Source organism: Ahaetulla prasina, chromosome 2 (assembly GCF_028640845.1).
Source record: "Ahaetulla prasina isolate Xishuangbanna chromosome 2, ASM2864084v1, whole genome shotgun sequence".
NCBI classification, from domain to species: domain Eukaryota; kingdom Metazoa; phylum Chordata; class Lepidosauria; order Squamata; family Colubridae; genus Ahaetulla; species Ahaetulla prasina.
The window spans coordinates 286293818-286318424 of record NC_080540.1 but is presented as its reverse complement, the minus strand read 5'-3'; the positions used below and the strand labels follow the sequence as shown (position 1 = coordinate 286318424).

The window sequence follows — 24607 nt, the reverse complement described above, 5'->3', positions numbered from 1 at the left end:
GTGCTGGCTTTTTCCAATCAAAAGGGTACAATTTTGTTCTTCTTGTTTCTATTCCCGAAAAGAAAGTGTTACCAACGTCTCCGACGACAAGTGCAACTTTCGATTTCGTTGCGAAACGGAGAGTTCCTAATATTAGAAAGGAAATGGGATTCTCCTCTTTTAGGGGGAATTAATCGCTTTTATTCACCACGGTATATTCTATTAGCGCACCAACGAGCCATGTAGGGGATCCGGCCCATCTCGGGTGGCCTTTTCACACGTGGTTATTATCCCTTGTTAAAGAGACGGCTTCAATCCCTTTCACTTTCTTAGGGAAGCGAATTTAACTCAGGAAGCGTCTAAACTAGACTTTCGTTTCGCGCTTCGAGCCCTTGGCAGCGAAGCACGTGACTTGTTCCTGGGACGGTCTCTGAACCCGCAAGCTAATCCTTAAAAGGCTGAGTTCGCACAACCCCTGAGCTAAAACGAACCTGGCTAGTTTGCTCGGTTGAAGGTGGCCGAGAAGCGACTTTCCGGCTTTAAAAAGAAAGAAATTCAAGGGTCTAAAGCAGGGATCTCCAACCTCCGCCTTGCTTTAGACCAGGGGTGTCCAACCTTGGCAACTTTAAGCCTTGGGAGACTTCCACTCCCAGAATTCCTCAGCCAGCAAAGCAGGCTGGGGCATTCTGGGAGTGGAAGTCCTTCAGGCTGAAAGTAGCCAAGGTTGGACACCCCTGGTCTAAAACAAGGCGGGGCGACCTATCCGTGATTGGGTCCCGCGTTCTCATTGGTAGGCGCGCGGAGAGAACAGAAGGATGATTGGACGGGCTGCTCTTAAAACTCCTCCTTCCAGGTTGGGCATCTCATATCGGGCTCCGGACGGAGGCGGAGCGCTTTGGCTGGTCTTGCCCTGCCCTGAGCCGCCGCTGCGCAAACGCCGCGCGAAATGGAGGACTCGGAAGGCGAAGGGGAGGAGACTGAGGCCGAGTGGCTCTTGCCGGGACCCAGCAGCGGACTCCGGAGAGATCCTCCTGGGGCCGTAGAAGGAGTCTCGTGTAAAGTCCCAGGCAATCTTTCATCCACCGAGGGATCTAGGCAACCTTGGTCCTCTGGACTGGGAGTGGGGCAGTGCGTACTCCGAGAGAAAGCACGGGAGATAAGATGGGGCTGGGGTTGGGGTTGGGGTTATGATCCGAATAAGTACATATAAGAGAGAGAGAAAGAGAGAGAGAGAAGATAGATAGGTAGGTAGGTAGGTAGGTAGGTAGGTAGGTAGGTAGGTAGGTAGGTAGGTATAGCCCCAGTAAACACGTGCATATATATGTGTGTGTGTGTGTGTTTTTCTGGTTATTCGGGTTTTCTCCTGCATAAAATTGGAAGTGTCTTGGCCATGTTTCGACGAAGTCTCATTCGTCATCTTCAGGCTGGTGTTTACAGCTTCATGCTTCTAGGAGCACGAAGCTGTAAACACCAGCCTGAAGATGAGGAATGAGACTTCCTCGAAACATGGCCAAGACATTTCCAATTTTATGTGGGAGAAAACCCAAATAACCAAAGACCTACATACAAACACCTGCGAAACCTCAGAAAACATACATATACATATACATACATACATACATACATACATATATGCATGCCAGTGGTGAAATCCATTTTTTTTTTTTGCTATCAGTTCTGGGGACCTGGCTTGGTGGGCATGGGAGGGGAAGAATACTGCAAAATCCCCATTCCCACCCCATTCCAGGAGAAGGATACTGCAAAATCCCCATTCCCACCCCACTCCAGGAGGAAGGATACTGCAAAATCTCCATTCGCACCCCACTCTGGGGCCAGCCAGAGCTGGTATTTGCCAGTTCTCCGAACTGCTCAAAATTTCCGCTACCGGTTATCCAGAACCTGCTGAATTTTCACCTAGTATGTTATGTGAGTCTAGCCCAAGTAGTTTATGGGTTCAGTGTGAAGTGGAAATTCAGAATAAATATATGAAGATAATCTTGTCTCTTGTGCCTCCCAGTTTTGTAGTTGATATCAGTAGTGCATTGGAGCTGATGGAAGATTTTCCTTTTGCAAAAAAAAAGGGGGGGGGTGGTTCAGGAGGCATCTTCAAAGTCAGAGTTTTATTTATTTATTTTGTCAAGCATATATAAGATTACAGATAAAAGTATGAACATGATTGTGAATACATGAGATGGTTATGAATAAAAGGGGTCATTAGGACAGGGACAGTTAGGAAAAGAGCATTCATACAGTTCCCTGCTTGCTCAAATGGGAAACAAACCAGGATCCTTTGCAAAAAGGGATTCATTTTGGCTTAGACAGGGAGACTGACTTTACTGGAATTTACTTCCTGGAACCTTTATTTCCTGGAATTTTACCCCCTCCTTCTGGGGAAGAGCAGGAGGCCTCCTAAGTGTTGTTTTTACTAATGTGTGATTGGTATTTAATCAGTTTTCTGCATCCATTCAACACTTTGAAGCAGACACTAGTGGCTGTGGCTATATTTGCATGGTAATCTTGGCCAAAATGTGTTTGGCTTTGTTGTAATTCCTTGTGCTGCGGAAATGCAGAGATTGAAATTATTCTACAGGCTGCAGTCTGCAACTCTGTGATATTTCCTCCAGAATGCGAAAAGTCTTTGCATCTGTTTATGTTCACAGAGCTTGTTAAACCAGACTGGTTTGCTCAAGAAACCCAGTTGCTGGGATCAGTTCGCACTGAACGATATTTTACAACTGGGTCACAAACCAGCCAACTCTTATTTGCAAACTTGTATATGAGATAGTGGGACGCGGTGGCTCAGTGACTAAGACGCTGAGCTTGTTGATCGGAAGGTCGGCAGTTCAGCGGTTTGAATCCCTAGCGCCACCTAACGGGGTGAGCTCCCATGACTTGTCCCAGCTTCTGCCAACCTAGCAGTTCGAAAGCAGGTAAAAAACGCAAGTAGAAAAATAGGGACCACCTTTGGTGGGAAGGTAACAGCGTTCCGTGTGCCTTTGGTGTTTAGTCATGCCGGCCACATGACCACAGGGATGTCTTCGGACAGCGCTGGCTCTTTGGCTTTGAAACGGAGATGAGCACCGCCCACTAGAGTTGGGAACAACTAGCACATATGTGCGAGGGGAACCTTTAACATAGGAAGATCCTAAGGATGCTTGATGCGAATAGAAAGAAAATGATGTATGAACTGTGGGGTGATGTTTTAAACAGAAAACTCTTTATCAATGGACATTAAAACAATGTTTGGATGTTATTTAACCAATAATGCATCACTGTTAGAAAACAACAGGTGATTAAAGCAATCCGGAATTCAGCATTGTGGTTTGAAAGATCCCAAAAACAGAAGTGATTGTGGCTAGGCTGAATGATTAAGGATTAGGAGGCTGGAGACCACAGAAGTAATATGAAACAGGTTTTTTTTTTTTCCTGAATGTCAAATTTGTTTGCAGGTTATCATGGCCAAGCTGTACCAAAAGGAAATGCTTGGAACCGAATCATTGTGCATCTGGATTTGGACTGTTTTTATGCCCAGGTAGAAATGATCTGCAATCCTGAATTAAGAAGCAAACCTTTAGGTAATTTTTGAATTTTGGTGGGTATTGCCATTCCGTAGGATATGTTAAAGGGTCTCTATTCCCGAACTCCTTCTAAAGAAACAAGCAATATATACCGTGTTTTTCGGAATATAAGACGCCCTTCCCGCCCTTCCCGCAAAACAGTCGGTGGAAATGTCTGTGCATCTTATAGACTGAATATTGGCCCATTTTTGGCCTCCCAAACCCTCCATGCATCTCATTTTCACCCTCCCCAGGCCCCAGAAGCGCTCTGTGAAAACGGGCCGCATGGAGAGTTTGGGAAGCCAAAAACGAGCCTATTTTTGGCCTACAAAGTGCTCCTGGGGGCTGGGGAGGGCAAAAACCAAGTCAACCCAATCAGATGTTTCAAACCAATTCGGGGGTGGGGTGGGGAAAGAGCCGTTTTCAGTCTGATTCAGAAAAGGGGCTCAGTTCTGACATTCAATCAAAATGAAACTGTGTGTTTTCAATTTCATTCATATTATGGACAGCTAGTGAGCAGATTGCTCACTTCAGTGTGGGACTGCTTCTGAACACTGAGAATAGTCTGTTTCAGGCTTGAAATGATACAAATGTTTTCTATCCCCACTATTTTGAGAGCCAGGTTGAGTGCCCTAGTAGCCTAGTTGTGAAAACATCCACCTCCCACTCAGAAGGTTGAGAGTTCAATCCTAGGTAGTGGCAGATGTTTTCCCTCCCAGGGTGCAAAGAAAAAAGATCTGATGCGAACTCCCATGTAGACGTCAGGAAGGGCATCCGGACAGTAAATACTCAGCTCTATCCAGTCCCCTGGATTCGACCCCAAATCGATTTCAGGGTCATAAAAAGGGATTTTTAAAAAGGTTGGTATAGCGGTTTAAGGCGTTGGAGTAGGAGGGCAACTCTACTCTAGCTCAGGAAATCACACCTTCTCAGCCCTAGTAAGAAGATTATGACAAACCACTTGTGAAACATTGCAACGAAGTTTAATGAGCTTGTTAGGAAAGCGTGCAGGGCTAGCTTAAATGTAGTTTTTAATTGGGGTTTTTTAAATTGGGGTTTTTAAATGGGGTTTTTAATTGTATTCTAATTTTTAGGCCGTACATTGAATGAGTTTTTTGTACTGTTTTTAACTTGTGCTATATGTACCTTTGTATTTTATTGGCTGTGAACCGCCCTGAGTCCTTCGGGAGAAGGGCGGTATACAAATTTAATAAATAAATAAATAAATTAAATAAATAAATAAATAAATAAATAAAGGCAAATAGATACACTCCTATAGACCTATTAGCAGCAGTCCATTTACACGAGCTAAGTAGTGAAACATTATGAGGTATCTTTTATTTAGAAGTGCTTAGTTAGAAGGCTAAATGTACTTGCTGCCTGCAAGATGCAATAGTTGTTTAGAAATTTTTTATGCCCTAAATACCTGCAGTTATTCTTGCTGCATAAATAGTCAATGATCTCCTAGAACAGGGGTGTCAAATTCAAGGCCCGAAGGCCAGTTGCAGCCTGCGGGATCTTAGATCTGGCCCACAGGGCCATCCTGGAAATAGCAAAGGACCAGCCCGCGGTTTATCTACCAATGAAAATGGAGGTCCTTCCATTTTTTGCTGGCAGAGGGCAGGAGAATCTCCCCCAGCCCTGCCAGGCCACCACAGGTGCCCCTGACATGAGGGATGTTGAGCTGGCCATGCCCACCCTGGCCACGCCTACCCCCAAGGTCAAACACAACCTTGATGGGATCCTCAATGAAATCAACTTTGACATGTCCTCGAACTTCTTAACTGTACTAATCAGCATTTGGCAAGGGCAAAGTCTTGTATTCGTTCATCCTTTGACACAGAAATGGGAAATAGAAAACAGAATAACAGAGTTGGAAGGGACCTTGGAGGTCTTCTAGTCCAATCCCCTGCTTAGGCAGGAAGCCCTACACCACTTCAGACAAATGGTTATCCAACATCTTCTTAAAAACTTCCAGTGTTTTGGGAATTCACAACTTCTGGAGGCAAGTTGTTCCACTGATTAATTGTTCTGTCAGGAAATTTATCCTTAGTTCTAGGTTTATCTATTTTTATTTATTTATTTTTATTTATTTGCATTTATATCCCGCCCTTCTCCAATGACTCAGGGCGGCTTACACTATGTCAAGCAATAGTCTTCATCCATTTGTATATTATATACAAAGTCAATTTATTGCTCCCAACAATCTGGGTCCTCATTTTACCTACCTTATAAAGGATGGAAGGCTGAGTCAACCTTGGGCCTGGTGGGACTTGAACCTGCAGTAATTGCAAGCAGCTGCTGTTAATAACAGACTGTCTTACCAGTCTGAGCCACCAGAGGCCCTTGGTTGCTTCTTTCCTTGGTTAGTTTCCACCCATTGCTTCTTGTCCTGTCCTCAGGTGCTTTGGAGCAGCGGTCTCCAGCCTTGGCAACTTTAAGCCCAGAGGACCAACTCCCAGAATGCCCTAGCCAGCTTTGCTGCCTGGGGAATTCTGGGAGTTGAAATCCTCCAGGCTTAAAGTTGCCAAGGTTGGAGACCCCTGCTTTGGAGAATAGCTTGACTTCCTCTTCTTTGTGGCAGGCCCTGAGATATTGGAACTGGAATTGGAATATTGGACTCTTAATGATACACATGACAGGATCTAATGTGAGACACATGAAGTTGGCTAGGCAGCCATGAATGTATCCAGAAATCAGCTCCATTGAAAAGATGGAATTGTAGCTGAGAGTAAATTTACACAAAGTTGCATTGCAAAGCTTTGGAAATAAGAGTTCCATTGTAAAAACTGTTGAAAGTTATTTGGCATGAAGCCACCTGTCATTCTTAACTGCTGTGCTTGTACCCAGGTGTGCAGCAGAAATACCTGGTAGTCACCTGCAATTATGAAGCCAGGAATCTTGGTGTGAAAAAACTCATGGGTGTGAAAGAAGCAAAAGAAAAATGTCCGGATCTGGTCCTAGTTAATGGAGAGGATCTGACTAAATACAGGGAATTCTCTTACAGAGTTACAGGTACTGGTTTCATTTGATCCTTTTAACACTGGAAAAGGTTTCCTTGGGTTTGGTTACAATATGCCCTCTCTGCCTAGAAAGACTATAAGTAGTCCTTGACTTACAACCACAGTCGGGACCAGAAACTCAGTCGCTAAGCAATGTGGTTCTTAAGTGAGTCACCCCCCAACCATGTGTGATTTTATAAACTTTTGTGACAAGGTCATTAAAGCGAATCCTACTTGGAAACCGCTTCTAGACTTCGTGCTTGAGGTGGTGGTGGGGAAGCAGGGGTGAAATGTTCCTGGTTCGGACCAGATCCCCCGATCCGGTAGCAATGGCAGCGGGTGGTTCGGAGAACCCGTAGCAAAAATCCCACCCACCCCCCATGCCCAGCTGAGCTGCATAATCATCAGAGGGTTGTTTTTTTTTACTTTTAAAAGCATTTTTCCTTCGGCCAAAAAAATGCTTTTAAAAGTAAAAAAAAAGCCTCTGATGATTGTGCGGCTCAGCTTGGATTGTCAGAGCCTTTTAAAAGCTCTTTACGGGACCGCCTGCTGTTACCTCATGCCTCCCACTGACCCGTACGCTCACACAGAGAGGGACTTCTCAGGGTGCCGTCCGCCAGGCAGTGTCGGCTGGCGGCCCCCAGGGAAAGATCCTTCTCTGTGGGGGCTCCTACTCTTTGGAATGAATTTCCCCCTGGTTTACGCCAAATACCTGACCTTCGGACCTTTCGCCGCAAACTGAAAACATATTTGTTTGTTCGCGCGGGGCTTTCTTAAATTGTCTAGATTTCGAATTTTAAATTTTATTTAAGTCTTAAACTGGGGTTTTTAGATTTTTAACCATTTTAATTTTCGGCCACATTGTATAATAAGTTTTTTAATTTACTTTTAATTGTACATTGTTTCTTTTTTACCTTGGCTGTACACCGCCCTGAGTCCTTCGGGAGAAGGGCGGTCTATAAATCTAATAAAATAAATAATAATAAATAAATAAAAGCATTCTTTTTACAACCTCTTCGGCCGGGAAAAAAAATGCTTTTAAAAGTAAAAAAAAAAGAAAGCTGGCCACACCCACCCAGTCACATTACCCCCACCCCCACCAAGCCACACCCACAGAACCGGTAGTAACAAATTTTACATTTCATCACTGGGGGGAGGGGGAAGGAAACTTTGATTTTGGGTTTTATCAATTAGATCAGTGCTTCTCAATTATTTTCTGTCATGCCCCCCTAGGAAGAAGAAAACATTTTTCGCGCCCCCCCGCACGACTTTCTTTCAGGCGTTTTTCTCCTTGAAAGGGAGGAGCATGCGCAGTCACATGTACTGGCAGTCCCACACTAAAGATGGCTCTGACAGGCTCATGTCACAAGGGTTTTGGACAGCCAATCAGATGCTCCCCTTGTTCTCTGATTGGATACAGAGACATAAACACGGGGCTTAGCTTGTTTGCCGAGGTCAAACGCGCCCCCCTTTACGGAGCCTCGCGCCCCCCCTGGGGGGCGCGCCCCACTATTTGACAAAAACGCTGAATTAGATAGATTTGTTGTTATGGAAATGGCTACTTTAAACTATTGTTAAAGACTTGAGGTTTGATGCTAATGCCTTATTCTACTGCACCAAAGGGAGTCAGAAGTCAATGCCTTTTCTTTCTCCCCCTCCCCCTTCTTTTCCACACTTTTCCCTTCCTTTTCCCTTCTCCTACTATTTGCTTTTGTATTTTTTTGTATGTTTTTTTTAGAATAGAATAGAATAGATTTTTTTTTTTAATTGGCCAAGCGTGATTGGACACCCAAGGAATTTGTCTTGGTGCATACGCTCTCAGTGTACATAAAAGAAAAGATACGTTCATGAAGAATTATAAGGTACAACACTTAATGATAGTCATAGGGTACAAAAAAGCAATCAGGAAGCAATAAGTATCAATATAAATTGCAAGGATACAAGCAACAAAGTTAGAGTCATAAGTGGAAGGAGATGGGTGATGGGAACAATGAGAAGATTTACGGTGGTGCAGATTTAGTCAATGGTTTGACAGTGTTGAGGGAATTATTTGTTTAGCAGAGTGATGGCGTTCGGGAAGAAATTGTTCTTGTGTCTGGTTGTCCTGGTGTACAGTACTCTATAGCAGGGGTCTTCAACCTTGGTCCCTTTAAGACTTGTGTTCAACTCCCAGTGTTCCTCAGCCAGCTTTGCCCCAAACTCTCTAGGTCAGGGGTCTCCAACCTTGGCAACTTTAAGACTTGTGGACTTCAACTTCAATTCTGGGAGTTGAAGTCCACAAGTCTTAAAGGGACCAAGGTTGGAGACCCCTACTCTATAGCGTCATAGTTTATGTTTTAACATAAAACTAATAAAAATTGTTAAATTAAGCGAATCAGTCTTTGCCCACTAACTTTGCTTGTCAGAAGCCAGTCGGGAAGGGGCACATATGACAATCACTGGACTCCAGGATACTGCAACTATTGTAAATACACGCCAGTTGCCAAACACCCAACTTGCAATCACATGACCTTGGGGATGCTGCAATGGTCGTAAGTGTGAGGATTGGTCATAAGTCAGTTTTGTTAGTGCCATTGTAACTTCAAACGATCGCTAATGGTTGTACGCCAAGGACTACCTGTCTTCCTACATCCGTCCTTCTTTTAATCATGCCTAATGCTAACTCATAAAGCATGATTTGTAAGCCACAATGGCTAGGACGGTAGACATCCCATATTAAATCCAAACCAAAAAAGCCCATGCTGTGGTTTAACATATTTAAATCTAGCCATTAAGGATGTAAACATGAATTACCATTTAACAAATCATGCCAATCCAGCCAAGTTTAGTGTTGTGGTCCGCCAGCAGCCTGCAGAGCTGGCAACGGAGTCAGACAGCAATGAGGCTGAGGAAGAGCATGGGCCAGTCCTGGAGCCTGGGGAAGGCTCTGCATCAGAGGCAGAGGTGGGGGCCAGGGCCATCGAGGAGTGATGTGCAGATTCCAGAGTCTCCAGAAGCTGACAGTAGTGAGGCAGAGGAACAGGAGGAGCCTGTTCCTAATGCACACGTGAGAAGAGCTGCCAGAAAGTAAGAGCAGCTAAAGCAAAGAGGACGACTCAGGAATAGGGCCAAGAAATGATTGGCCCTTCCCTTAAGGCTTAAAACAGACCAGCAATGGCGTTTGGGCTTTGCCGGAAAACAACGTTGATAGCTTCTTCTTGTTGCATTTGTTTCGTATCGGCGTCTTCTGAACTTTTGCCAAGAAAGGCCCTTAGCAGTTTGCCTAATTGGACCAAGGTTGGTGATAGGACTGAAGAATTGTGTTGGGAGGAATTTGCTTTAATTTAGTTGGACTACGCTGAGAATGAGTTAATTTTCAGCTGTTCTAATAAAGTTTGTTTTTACACTGACTGAGTTTCCTATTACCTACTTGGGCCTGGGTCACAATATTTAGCTTATTCATATCATGGTTTGGCAAAAGCATGTGAATCCAGTCCTCGCTAACTATTGTGACCCAGGTTCCTGGACCCGGACTCCTGGACTCGGATGATTCAGAAAGTGAGGGAGAAGACCTGGCAAGGCATGCTTCTCTTGGGCCCTCTCCCTCCCTGGCACCCACTCAAAGGGAGGAGGAGGGGCCGGCAAGGCTTGATTCTCCCGAGCCTTCTTCTGATTTGGCAACGCCCCAAGAACAGTTTTGGAGTGATGCAAGACTGCGCAGACGTGACCGGCGCGCGCAGCAGAGGAAGCGTTGGGACACAGCTAAGGAATGATGGTCATGCAGTGACATCTGCAGAGACTATAAATAGGAGGCGGGACTTCCTGGTTTTTTGTCTTGGACAAAGCAATTAATTTGCAAACTGTATCAATGGAGGGAAGAATATATTCGTGAGTAATTCTGGCCTTATCTATAATTTCCTCGTTATCTCCAGAGACTTGGCAGGCCCGTGGGTAGACGTGGCCAGGACATTTATCTATGTAATTAAATTAGAAGAGAAGGCCTTTGACTGACTCTTTGTTGGGAGTATTGGGGGAGGGAAACAGAACACTAACTGAATCTTGTGATCTTGTCCCTTCAAACATTTGTGTCAAATTTCTAGCAAGCTGGATGTCGCCATTCACTAGAGGTTTATCGAGAAAGAAGTAAATATGGAAAGACTGAAGGAATTCCTCTTTCTGCTCCCACTTTTGTTACACTTTGTGTAATCAAGCCAGGAGACCATAGCTGAGGATTTTCCTGAAGGAATTTACTGTGGAGGAATGATGTCATAGAAGTGTGTTCTGAAGTATTGTCCCTTAGGTTCAACTTGGTTTTTCAGGAAGGGGTCAATCCAGGGGTGAAATCTACTTACCTTCCCTACCGGTTCGGAAGTGCACACGGAAGTGCGATTTTGGACCCTCTGTGCATGGTCAAAGCCTTCTGCGCATACGCAGAGGGTCAAAAACAGATTACTTCCTGATTAAAACCAACAACATCCAGGCAGGTGGGCGGAGCCTCACGCTGCCTCCACTAGCAATTTTCTGAGCCATGCGCCGTCGCCTCTACTGGTTCACCCAAACTGATGTGAACTAGTAGCATTTCACCCCGGGTCAGTCGGTTCAGAGCAGAGGTGGCTAACTTTGTAGGCATATTTCCTACCCTGTTTGTGTTGATTCCAACAGTGCTTGTTCCTTTTAAATCAGGGATGTCAAAAGCAAGGCCCACCTTGAAGCGCACCCAGAAGACAACAGGCAGCCAATGCAGTCTGCGCAGGATGGGTGTTGCATGGGAGCTCCGCACCGCTCCCTCTATCACCTGCGCAGCTGCATTCTGGACTAACTGGAGTCTCTGGGTGCTCTTCAAGGGGAGCCCCATGTAGAGAGCATTGCAATAGTCCAAGCGAGAGGTAACGGGAGCATGAGTGACCGTGCATAGGACATCCCGGTCCAGGATCTGGCGAACCTGATAAAAAGCTCTCCTGGAGACGGTCGTCAAATGGTCTTCAAAAGACAACCGCCCATCCAGGAGAACGCCCAAGTTGCGCACCCTTTCCATCGGGGCCAATGATTTGCCCCCAACAGTCAGCCGCAGCTGCAGCTGACTGTACCGGGGTGCCGGCATCCACAGCCACTCCGTCTTGGAGAGATTAAGCTTGAGCCTGTTCCTCCCCATCCAGACCCGTACGGCTTCCAGACACCGGGACAGCACTTCGATAGCTTCGTTGGGGTGGCTCTCTATATGTATAGAGAGAGGGAGGGGATGAGACAAAGATGAAAACTGTATCTCCACCTTCCCAAAGTACAAATGAAATTGGGGATGACTCAACAAGAGGTTAAACATTACAGAATTGTAAAACATGGTAAACCTGTACAGTCAGAGTAAAAATGGATCTCATTGGACTTACCAAATGTGTGCTGAAATGCATCATTAAAATAAAATAAAGCTGAAGGAAGAGATTTTTAAGCAAATCTTTGTAGGTGAAAAGCTCTGTATTCACCATTAGACGGGAAACTGAATAAAATTAAAAAGGTTAGTACACACTCACGGCTAAGTTACACAACTGGTTATGGTTAACTTATCCATAATTCGATCAACTTAGTTTTTTTCGATTTGCACCATGCAGGTAGTCCTCTACCTATGACCTCAGTTGAGCCCAAAGTTTCTGTGGCTAAGTGAGACATTTGTTAAGTGCCCCATTGTATGACCTCTCTTGCCACAGTTGTTAAGTGAATCTGGCTTCCCCATTGATTCTGCTTGTCAGAAAGTTGCAAAAGGCGATCACATGACATCAGGACACCACAGCTGTCATAAATATGAGTCAGTTGCCAAATGTCTGAATTTTGATTATGTGACCATGGGGATTCGGCAATGGTTGTAAGTGTTGTGGTCCGTCAGCAGCCCATGGAGCTGGCAATGGAGTCGGACAGAGATGAGGCAGAGATGGGGCCAAGGCCATCGGGAAGTGAGGTGTGGACTCCAGAGACTGATAGTAGTGAGGCAGAGGAACAGGAGGAGCCTGTTCCTAATGCACACGTGAGAAGAGCTGCCAGAAGGCAAGACCAACTCAAGCAGAGAGGACAACTCGGGAGTAGGGCCAAGAGATGATTGGCTGTTCCTATAAGGCTGTTCCAACAACGTTGTAGCTGCGTCTTCTGCTTCAAATCCTTCTTTGTTTTTGTAGCTTCTGGACATTTGCCAGGAAGGGCCTTTGGCAGTTTGCCTAATTGGACTAAGGTTTGTGAGATAACTGAAGAATTTGTGTTGGGAAGGATTTGTTTTACTTTGAGCTGAACGATGCTGGGAATGAAGTAATTCCCAGCTATTCGAATAAAGTTTATTTTTCCACGGACTAAGTTTATTACTGCCTACTTGGGCCTAGGTCACAACAGTTATGTGTGAAAAATGGTCAAGTCACTTTTTTCAGTGCCATTGTAATTTCAAATGGTCACTGAACAAATTGTTGTAAGTCAAGGACTACCTGTATGCTGAAGTATAAACTGACATTCAAATTTTATAAAACCATGCTGGATTAAAATGTGTCTTTCTAGTTTGTGGTCCATGTTTTTTGGTGTGTGTGTGTGTGATTAAGGATAGATCTATCTACATGTATGTGGCTCCTAAGAGTTGACAACAACCTGATGGCACGTAATCAGGAGTGAAATGGTCTCGGTTCAGACCGGATTTCCCTATCCAGCAGCGATGGTGGCGGGTGGTTTGGAGAACCAGTAGCAAAAATCCCTGCCCTGTCCCATGCCCAGCTGAGTATAAAGTTTGCTTGGGTGAGAGTTGGGCATTTGTGTGAACTCACCTACTTCAGTTTGTAACCAGTAGCCTGTTGTGTTGTGTGAATTCAGTCAATTGTGGCCCTTAATAACCTTTATGGAGGGGTTTTTTATGTATATTGTGGTGGTTTTTATATATATTTAATAAATTTGTTGCATAATTTCTATATTTAATTGGAAGAATAATATGGACATTTTCTATATTTAAAAAGTTAGTGCTTTTAACCCAGCTATTACATATTAACAATTACGTGTATTCTTGTTTTAACATTTACAGAATTGTTAAAAACATTTACTCCGCTTGTAGAAAGGCTCGGATTTGATGAAAATTTTGTGGATATCACTGAATTGGTCGAAAAGAGACTGATAGAGTGGAAAAAAGCAACACTTCCTAAAATCTTTGTTTCTGGTCATGTATATAATAATCAGAGTAAGTATTATTATTTTTTTAACCACAGTATCATATTTGCACAGCAGATCCCATAATAATGCTACGTTGATAACACAAAGGACCTTGGCAGCATTGAACGACATTCAAGCTTGACATATAAATGCAGGTCATCTTCGACTTACAATAGTTCATTTAGTGACCGTTCAAACTTACAACGGCACTGAAGAAAAGCGACTTCTGATCGTTTTTCACAGTTATGACGTTTGTAGCATCCTCACGATCATGTGATCAAAATTCAGACGCTTGGCAGCTGGTTCATATTTATGACCGTTGTTGTATCCCAAAATCCCCTGTTGTGACCTTCTGACAGGCAAAGTCAATGAGAAACTCACTTATCAGCTGGGTTCTTCACTTATCAACTGCAGTGATTCACTTAACAAGAAAGGTCATAAAATGAGGCAAAACTCACTTTAAAAATGTCTCACTTAACAACAGAAATGTTGGGCTCAATTGTGGTTGTAAGCCAAGGATTCTGTATACAGATAGTGCTTGACTTACAACCGCTCATTTAGCAACCATTCAAAGTTACAGCGGCACTAAAAAATTGAGTTATGATGGGGCCTTTCACTTAACGACCACTGCAGCACCACCGCAGTCATGTGAGGAAACTTTGGGCCCTTGGTTCTGACAATCCCAGCTGAGCCACACGATCATCAGAGGCTTTTTTTTTTTTACTTTTAAAAACTTTTTTCAGCAGAAGAAAAAATGCTTTTAAAAGTAAAAAAAAAACCCCTCTGATGATGATGATGATGATGATGATGATAATAATAATAATAATAATAATGATGATGATGATGTTTTAATTTGTATACCGCCCTTCTCCTGAAGGACTCAGGGCGGTGAACAGGCAAATAAAATACAAATAGAAACATACACCATAATTAAAACAACCCTTAAAAAACTGGTTCAAATTTGCCAGAAAATTTAAAATAACATTACACCCCATAAAAACTACAGAAATTTAAAACCCACAATTAAAATTTAAAATTTAAGATTTAAAATCAGGCCAGTCCAGCCAAACGGAATAAATAGGTTTTAAGTTCGCGGCGAAAGGTCCCAAGGTCAGGTAGTTGTCGAAGCCCGGGGGGAAGCTCGTTCCACAGGGTAGGAGCCCCCACAGAGAAGGCCCTCCCCCTGGGGGGGCCGCCAGTCGACATTGTTTGGCTGACGGCACCCTGAGGAGTCCCTCTCTGTGGGAACGCACCGGACGCTGGGAGATAGAGGCCGGCAGTAGACGGTCCCGTAAGTAGCCCGGTCCTAAGCCATGGAGCGCTTTAAAGATGGTAACCAATACCTTGATGATCGCACGGCTCAGCTGGGCATGGGGAGGGGCAGGGATTTTTGCTACTGGTTCTCTGAACCACCCGCCGCCATCGCTACCGGATCAGGCGATCTGGTCCGAACCGGGAGCATTTAACCCCTGCTTTGGAAGGCTCTGATAAGGAACCAGTGACAGAGGCAGAGCCAGGGCTTTCCGTGCTGCCTCAGGTGGAGAGGTAGCTGTCTTCAGGGCCTGAGCTGAGTGAGGGGGAGGAACAGATGGGGCCCAACCCAGATGAATGTATGCATAGGGAGGAGAGGAGAGGAGAGCAAAGGAAAACAATAAGCTGGCTCTCCGGGAAAAGCAGACGTAGACACGAACCAGCACCTCCCTGGCTGGGAAATAAATAGGAGGGGTTTGGGAGGGGCAGTTGTCACAAACAACTGTTTATTTTTAGTATACATCAAGCAATTGGCTAAACCCAGGTTTGTTGGGCCTAATTGCGTTTGATTTTTTATTTTTATTTTTTTGGTTTATCCATGTGAATAAAAGACTGTTACTGCCCTGTTATAAAAAGGGGGGTTGTTTTACTCGTGAGTGAAATGGCTTATTGTTACTTGTGAAAAACTGGGTCAGAACAATTCGTAAGGATAAATCTGCCAGGTGATCTCGTAAGATTTTTGCTCCCCTCTTTCCTACACAGCTGTTGATTTCCACGACCCGATGCATGTGAGACTAGCTGTGGGATCTCAGATTGCAGAGGAGATGAGAGATGCCATGGTCAGCGGGCTAGGGCTCACGGGCTGCGCAGGAGTGGCCACCAATAAGGTCCTCTCCAAGCTGGTCTCTGGGACCTTTAAACCAAATCAGCAGACAGTTCTTCTGCCTGAGAACCGGCAGAACCTGATGGCCAGGCTCGATCACCTCAGGAATATCCCAGGTGAGCTGACCTTAGGTTTTGAAGATAAGATTGGACTTGACTTGAGAAATATTGCAACTTTTTGAATGTAGACTGATTTCCATTTGATATATTACTATCTTCTAGATCAGGGGTCTCCAACCTTAGCAACTTTAAGACTTGTGGACTTCAACTCCCAGAATTCTCCATGGTTGGAGACCTCTGTTCTAGATCAGGGGTGTGTCAAACTCAAGGCCCAGGGGCCAGATCCCACAGGGCCGTCCTTGAAATAGTGAAGGATCAGTCTGCAGTGCCTCTGCTGGAGAAAACAGAGCTCCGTTTCCGCTGGCAGAGGGTTGCAGGAGGCTATCACAACCGAAAACGGAGCTTAGCAGCCCATTTTCACTGACAGAGCGCTCGGGCCGCCACAGGCAACCCCAACATGAGTGACGTCGAGCTGTCCATGCCCACCCCGGCCCCCCGACGTCAAACACAACGCTGATGCAGCCCTCAGTGAAATTGAGTTTGACACCCCTGTTCTAGATGAAATTGAAATAAGAACATTTAATGAATGCTGGCCTTTAATATGAGCATTTTAAGATATTTTATAGAATGGTGTGATTTCTTTAAATTTAGAGAGAGGTGATTGTACTCCTTAGGTTCTTCCATAGCTTCTGCCAACATCTCAGCTATCACATCTGGCAAGTTTTCCCCTTTTTCCTCCTCTATATTTTGAACTCTTAAATAACAGTCAGAACGCTCCTCCTCTAGCAAAATAATCGTTCTCTCTTGATTTTTTGTCCACTGAAGTCAGTTTTTCCTCTAATTCTTCTACTTTCTTTTCTATCAAATCTGCCTTTTCCTCTACTTTTTGAATTCTTTCTTCATTTTTCCCAATCAACTCCTTCACTTCTTCTAAGTCCTCTTTCAAAGGACATCATCATGAAGTGACTGTATAACATTTTTTAACTCCATCGCCTCAGATGCTTTTTGTGTTTCTGTCGTGGAGGGACTCGCTGCTGAGTGCAAATGTGCTGTAATTTTCTTCATCTCCAAACTGTTTAGATCTAATTTGTAGTCCACTAATGGTTTCTTTGTAATCCAAATATCTAATCCACTCCATTGGGTGGATTAGAAAAAATAAAAAATGGAAAAAAAGAAGGAAAAAAGAGATCAATCACACATACCCCCAAGAAAAATACAAAAAGTATTGCCAATCAAACAAACGGAGGGGAAAAAAAGTGACGCCAATCCTGTGAAAAAAAGAAAAAAAAAAAAGAAAGAAAACAAAAACTCTTCAGGCTCTTCTTGACTTAATCCAAATTCCAGAAAGTCGGAGGTCACTTTTGTTATATTTGTCTGATGTATTTTGTTAACTTGTTTTGTCACTCCCTTTCCCCTTCGTGTTAGTTTGTATTTTAAGGTATGATGTCTTAAGTCCCACACTTCAGGCAGGAAAGCCATTGAGCCACGGTAGCGCAGTGGTTAGAATGCAGTACTGCAAGCTAATTCTGCCGACTGCCAGCAGTTCGATTCTCACCGGCTCAAGGTTGACTCAGCCTTCCATCCTACTGAGATTGGTAAAATGAGGACCCAGATTGTTGGGGGCGATATTTTGTAAACTACTTAGAGAGGGCCGTAAAGCACTATGAAGCAGTATATAAGTATGATTGTGATTGCTGTTAAAACCTAATGAAGATATTATAATTTAAAAAAAAATGAAAATACCAAGTAAGATGGGTAAACAAACAAACTTGCTTTGGCTCTGATACATGCACATAGGTGAAAGAAGAGATCAGGTGCCTTGCAGTTCTGTATGAACTTCATTTCATAGCCCATGCGAGGGTGATTTGTCTGATAAGCTGCTGTAGTAAATTCTCTTTCTTGTGCAGGGATTGGCTTTCAAACAGCAAAGCGCCTCCTGAATCTCGGGCTCTGCACTGTGCAAGATCTCCAAAATTGTTCAGCTGAGATTCTGGAAAAAGAACTGGGAATCCCAGCAGCCCATCTCATCCAGAAGCTCAGTTGGGGAGAAGACCATTCTCCGGTTGTCCCATCAGGAGCTCCCCAGGTAGAACTGAAAATAGTATCTAAAGATAAGAATGGCCCTATCCTTTGTTTCTGGGAATTCTAGGTGAACTGGGGGTTTTCCAGATGTGAAGACTATACATCTGATTGATTTCTCACTCAGCAAAGACCAGGGTTGTATATAGAACAGAACAGAACAGAATAGAATAGAGTTGGAAGGGACTTTGGAGGTCTTCTAGTCCAACTCCCTGCTCAGCCAGGAAACCCTACACCACTTCAGACAAATGATTATCCAATATCTTCTTAAAAACTTCCAGTGTTGGACCATTCACAACTTCTGGAGGCAAGTTGTTCCACTGATTAATTGTTCTAACTGTCAGGAAATTTTTCCTTAGTTCTAGGTTGCTTCTCTCCTTGATTAGTTTCCACCCATTGCTTCTTGTTCTGCCCTCAGGTGCTTTGGAGAATAGCTTGACTCCCTCTTCTTTGTGCAACCCCTGAGATATTGGAACACTGCTATCATGTCTCCCGTAGTCCTTCTTTTCATTAAACTAGACATATCGAGTTCCTGCAACCATTCTTTATATGTTTTAGCCTCCAGTCCCCTAATCATCTTTGTTGCTCTTCTCTGAACTCTTTCTAGTATATATATATCAGACTTCACAGAATTGGTGGTCCCAAGCCATCTGGAGAATTATCTTGAGAAATTTTGTCCCATTATAACTGAATGGACAGTTGCATTTCTCAGGAGGAGATCCTACAGACCCACATATTAGACTAAACAATTGCAGTTTGTTTCGTTTGGGTTTAAGGGTTCCATGAATAAAGCTGCTGTAGGTTTATAAGCCATAGCTTATGACAGGGGTGTCAAACTCAATTTCATTGAGGGCCACATCAGGGTTGTGTTTGACCTCAGGGAGGGGGGCACGTGGGGGGCATGGCCAGGTGGGGCGTGGCCAGCTCGATGTCATTCATGTCGGGGGCACCTGTGGTGGCCCAAGCGCTCTGCCAGTGAAAATGGGCTCCTGAGCTCCATTTCTGCAGGCAGAGGCACTGCGGGCCAGTCCTTTGCTATCTCCAGGGTGACCCTGCCAGCCAGATCAAAGCACCCCATTGGCCAGATCCTGCCCCCAGGCCTTGAGTTTGACACCCTATGTTTATGACAATGCAGGAGGGCATAAGTATGTTTAAAAATGAAAAGTTTCATTGATGTTTTTAATGACTGGCCGATGTGCCTTGATCTTTGGCCTAGTATGCTGGAAAGGTAGTTATTCAATAAATCATAATTAAACCTTTCTCGGAGTTGAAGTCTGCCAGACTTAAAGTTGCCAAGGTTGGAGATCCCTGCTTTATGTGATTTGTGCATTTATTGATCTAAATTATTATATTCATTGTTTTATCTTTAAACAATCTTTATACTGCAGTCTCTCAGTGATGAAGATTCCTTTAAAAAATGTTCTTCTGAAGCAGATGTTAAGAAGAAAATTGAAGAATTGCTCACTAACCTTCTGGAGAGGTAATTTTAACTTAACTAGTTCCACGGTATTTGGGGTCTGAGCAAGATTTTGAAACTGGGGGCTGCATTGTGTATGTGTGAATATATAAAACGGGTGGAACAAAGGCACAATGAGATCACAAGTAAATATTCAGTCCCTTTTTTAGTTATTTGCATATTAAACACTTCAGATTTACACACTTTTTTCACCAGTAGTTCCTTCTGGTGGGGTAGTAATCCTTGACCTCAGTTGGCCTGGCAGGAACATGAGAAAGTATGTTCACCTACAAATCCTCAAAACAATGTAAACTTCTGTTCTTAGGGTGGGGGGTGTCTCCATAGTTCTTGAGCTATGGCACAGACCACGATGGCAGGGAATTATACCCAGCATTTACCAGTTCAAGGAAGCCAGAATTAAGCAATAGCAAAAGCACTTAGACTTATATACCACTTCACAGTGCTTTACAACAGTGGTCACCAACCGGTGGTCCGCGAGAAAATTTTGGTGGTCTGCAGAAAAATTATTTGCATTTTTTATATTGCACTAAATACTATTTATCTTTTTTAAAAAATCATATTAGTGGTCCTTGGGATTTAAAATTATGAATTTAGTGGTCCCTGAGGTCCGAAAGGTTGGTGACCCTTGCTTTACAGCACTCTCTAAGCGGTTTACAGAGTCAGCATGTTTCCCCCACCAGCGGTGGAATTCAGCCAGTTCGGACCGGTTTGAGCGAACCAGTAGCACCAATGGATATTTGGCTTCGCCCACTCACCCCTGCTCTATCCTGTCCTTTATTTCCTGCTTTGTAGCTTATCTCAGTCACGCGGCACAGCTGATTCCCCCACCCCTCACTGTTCTACTTACCGTTGCTGACTTGGAAGGTAAGCAGCTGAGCTTCTAAATGCTCCATTTAGCTTGCGCTGCGTGTAAGCACCTTAGGCGCACGCTCAACAAACCAGTTGTTAAACCGGCAGCATTCCACCGCTGCCCCACCACCACCACCACCAATCTGGGTTCTCATTTTATCAAAACCTGGATGGAAGACTGAGTCAACCTTAAGCTGGTCAGGATAGAAGGAATCAAACTCCTGGCAATGTGAACAGAGTTAGCCTGTAATACTGCATTCTAACCACTGAGTCACCATGGCTCATTCACCACTCCACAATCTGATGATCTTTCTTACTGCTCCCTTTGTTCTACAGATTGCTCATTTAGGAGGTTATACTTGGTGAATTGCCAATTTGCATTAATGCTTGACATATTGTAGATTACTGTTCTGGATGGGGAGGGAATACTTCTCCGTTTCTTGAGCCAGGCCAGACTGAAATGTAGAAACAGTGGACATGTTGGTTGTTGATGGCTCCATGTTTTCAACAGGTTGTACAAAGATGGCAGAAAGCCCCATACCATCAGATTAACTATCCGTCAGTATTCTGCTACCAATAAATGGTTTAATCGAGAGAGCCGTCAATGTCCAGTTCCATCTCACTTGGTCAAGAGGATCGGTTCAGGTAATTGTGTCTCATGGCCCTAATTTCCTCCTTTGACTTGATGTCCAAGAGAGTTCATGAATATTGTATTTTTGGAGAATAAGACTCTCTTTTTCCCCCAAAGAAGAGGGTGAAAATCTGGGTGCATCTTATACTCTGAATGTAGCCCCACCCAGCTTCTCAAACGGAGCTTTCAGAGGCTGAAAGAAGCTTCAGAAGAGAAGCCCCCAAACAGAGCTTCAGAAAAGAAGCCCCCAAACAGAGCTTCAGAGGCTTTTTTTCTGAAGTTCTGTTTTGGAGGCTTTCAGAGGCAGAAAAAAGTTTTTTCTGAAACTCTGTTTCAGAGGCAGAAAAAAAAAAGCAAAAAAAAAAGCAAGGCCCAGAGCTCACAACCAAGGAACCTGTTCCTAAAATTCATCTCTGGGAACAGCTGATTGGGGGTATTCCGGGAGGCCAATCCACCTGCCAATCAGCTTTTTCACAGTTTCCTCCCCAAAAACTAAGGTGTGACTTATACTCCGGTACGTCTTATATTCCGAAAAATACGGGTATATTGCTTCCCCCCCTCCTCTCTTTCTCATTCACATAACATGCAACATTGGACTAAGTATATCAACTTTTCTAGTTGGCCCCCTTCAAATTTCTTAGGATTGCAACATTGGTAAGACCCGATTGTCTTGGAATTCTGGGAGTTGTAGTTCCACCATATCTAGTGGGTTGTAGATTGCCCATTGAACAAGTCTCCATTTGAAGCAGATCTCCATGTCACTCATTCATGCATCACCTCACATCTTCAGCTGGTGCTCCAAGGAAGAGTTAGATACTACTTTGGGAAGAGTGAGATACTACTTTGGGAAGAGTGAGATACTACTTTGGGAAGAGTGAGATACTACTTTGGGAAGTCCATTCCCTTATTTTATGAAGCCTTGTCCCAAATCCTCATTGTTGTCCTTGCCTCTGTCTATCAGCTTTTTTCTTCTCAAGTTCACTGGTTCTTTGTCCATGGACATCCTTCAACGTCATCTTCTCCATCTTTTCAATCTCAGCCGACCTGAACGCTTTCCTTCACGGAAACTAGATCAGCCTGCTTGCTCGCTAGGGAATGTCAATTCTTAAGCTCCTTAAGCTTGGAGAACAAGAATTCAGTTTGTCAGGTGACAGCAAGTTCCCAATCATTTGGAGCTTGGAAATACTCACTACTCAAAGGCATTCATTGTTAGTCACCATCTTCCCAGGGCGATTCTTACAGGTTAGAGGTTTTTTTTGCTGATTTCACAGTGTTGATGTCCCAGCTATTACTTTTCGGAGTATAAGACACACCTTTTCCCTGTTAAAAGGTGGAAATCTTGGTGTGTCTTATACACCAAATAAAGCCATTTTTGGCCTCTTGAAGCCCTGCCCTGCACGTCCCATTTTTGTGAAAAAGGGCTCATTTTTCGCAAAAACAGGGCGCGCAGAGGCTTTGGTAGCCTGCAGTGTGCTCCTGGGGGCTGGGAAAGGTAAAAATGCCCCCATTTTTGCAAAAAATGGGCTCGTTTTTGGCCTCCCAAACCCTCCATGTGTCACATTTTTGCCCTCCCCAGCCCCCAGGAGCACTTTGCACGCCTCCCAAACTCTGCGTGCCCCATCTTTGAAAAAACGGGATACGCAGAAGGTTTGGGAGGCCTGAAGAGTGCTCCTGGTGGCTGGGGAGGGCAAAAACTTTTTTTTCTTGCTTACCTGTTCGAAATCGTGGTGCGTCTTATACACTGGTATGTCTTATAGTCTGAAAAATACGGTATTCTCTTCTTGGAATTTCATCAATGCCTTAAAACCCACCAATTCCTGCATTTCTCCATTCCTTTGTTATGCAGAGTTGGAATTTTTTGTTTGTTTTCTTCTTGAATAAGAGTCTGCTTACATGATTTTTTTCCCCCTCCATGATTTATTTCCAGGAGACGCTAGTCTAAAGACTCACCTCGTTTCCATTCTTATGAAACTGTTTCGAAAGATGATCAATGTTGAGGTTCCATTTCACCTGACCTTACTGAACATCTGCTTTTCAAATCTTAAGGACCCACCAGCTTCTTCCAAGGAATCTATTCAATTTTATTTGAGTCAGTCCTCACCTTCTTTAAGCTCCAGCAAAGTTTTTCGCGTAAGTTTGACACTTCTTAATATACATAGAGTTAGGGGTGAAATCTAATTTTTCTGCTACCGGTTCTGTGGGCGTGGCTTGGTGGTCATGTGACTGGGTGGGCATGGCCAACTTGACCCGTTCCTCATACGGGCTGTGCATGGAGAGCGAGCTAGCAAGAGAGCTCTCCAACCTCTGTTTTTGTGCATGTGTGGGAGGGAGGGAGGGAGCGATCTGAAGCTGAGCCACCCAAACTTCTGGCAGCGGCGGGGGTGGCTTCTGAGCAGCCCTGAATCAGCCAGCCCCCTCCCCACTCAAGCAGCGGCTTCCCTGCTCAGCCCCAACAAGCTATGCATCCATGGTGCCCGCACCAGCATCCGGAGAGAAACAGAGAAGAAATGCTGCTGCTTGAGGGGGTGGGCAAGGAGAATGGCGAGACTCAGGGAATAGGTCAGGTGGAGCTGGCTGAGGTGAGGTTGCCTAGAGATGGAGCTTTCACCTCACAATCAGGAGGCTGTGAGTTTGATCCTAGGTAAAGATAGATGTTTCTCTCTCTGGGCATGTTGAGAATATATCTGCTGAATATAACTCCGCATTGGTGACAGGAATCGCATCCGGCCAGTAAAAACTCAGCTCCATTCAGTTGCCCAGACTCTACCTTGCAAGGGATTATGGGGTTGTTAAAAGGAGAGGATGGTCTGATTGTAGAAGGATTCTCTCTTGTATTTAGTTTAAAAGAGTTCTCATTTGCTATGTAGACAACAGAAGACAGAAATTCCGAAAACACAAGGATGGAACATCAAGAGGAAGACAGTGATGTTTTATCTGGAGAGAGAAACACAAGATGTGTCCAATCTCAGCTCCACACTCCTTGTCTGCCCACAGCAAGTGATCTTCAATGCCCAAGTCCACCGCTTCCTGCTGGAATAGATTACGATGTGTTCAACCAGCTTCCAAGTGACATTAAGGAGGAAATCATCTCTAGCCAAAAGAAGGTTAGGGATTCCACACAGACTTTGTGGAGCCATGGAGGGTCTGAACTAGGGGGAAAACCACCGTGCCATCCAAAAGCCAAAATAAGCTCCATTTCCTTGCATTCTGGAGACCTTGGTCAAAGTACTAGAACTCTGGCATTTTCTGGCATTGCACCCACAAATGAAGAACCACCACCAGAAAGGCAAAAACCCCATGGAGAAGGCTCATCCCAAAATCGTTCGAGCCCAGGATCAAAAGTGGCCTTCCCTCCTTCTGTAGATCCCAAAACGTTTTCTGAGCTGCCTGCAGAGATGCAGCAAGAACTGTTGACCGAATGGAAGAGTCAAAAGAGTGTTTCCAAAATGCACATCAGCCAAGTTGTTAAAGGAACCAAGAAAGGACAGAAATCATGTCCAGGGTCAAACAGTTTACTACGCTATTTCAAACCAAGATGACTATAATTTGGTGGAGAGACTATGCTTGCAGATGAAGTATGTATCTGGAGATAGAGCCTGTTCTGACCTAGGTTTCCTGAGACAGTAAAAAGCACACAATTAGTCCAGGGGTGAAATCTAAATTTTTTTTCTACGGGTTCTGTGGGCGTGGCTTGGTG

The 24607-nt window shown here is 44.3% G+C and overlaps 1 protein-coding gene across 7 annotated transcripts; it reads left to right on the top strand.

The window, feature by feature from the left end:
• Positions 1–843: 843 nt before the first annotated feature.
• POLI (DNA polymerase iota) lies at positions 844–24551 on the top strand. 7 transcript variants are annotated; one of them, XM_058170736.1, is made up of 10 exons: positions 845–1034; positions 3429–3554; positions 6387–6551; positions 13557–13709; positions 15695–15931; positions 17782–17960; positions 19342–19433; positions 20791–20924; positions 22838–23040; positions 23778–24551. In XM_058170736.1, the coding sequence occupies exons 1-10, from the start codon at positions 926–928 to the stop codon at positions 24447–24449; spliced, it is 2070 nt and encodes a 689-aa protein (XP_058026719.1). In that variant the 5' UTR covers positions 845–925; the 3' UTR covers positions 24450–24551. The 7 variants fall into 7 exon arrangements, with proteins under 7 accessions (XP_058026721.1, XP_058026719.1, XP_058026718.1 ...); XM_058170735.1 differs by having other exon boundaries at positions 845–1046; XM_058170741.1 differs by having other exon boundaries at positions 907–1107.
• Positions 24552–24607: the final 56 nt, after the last annotated feature.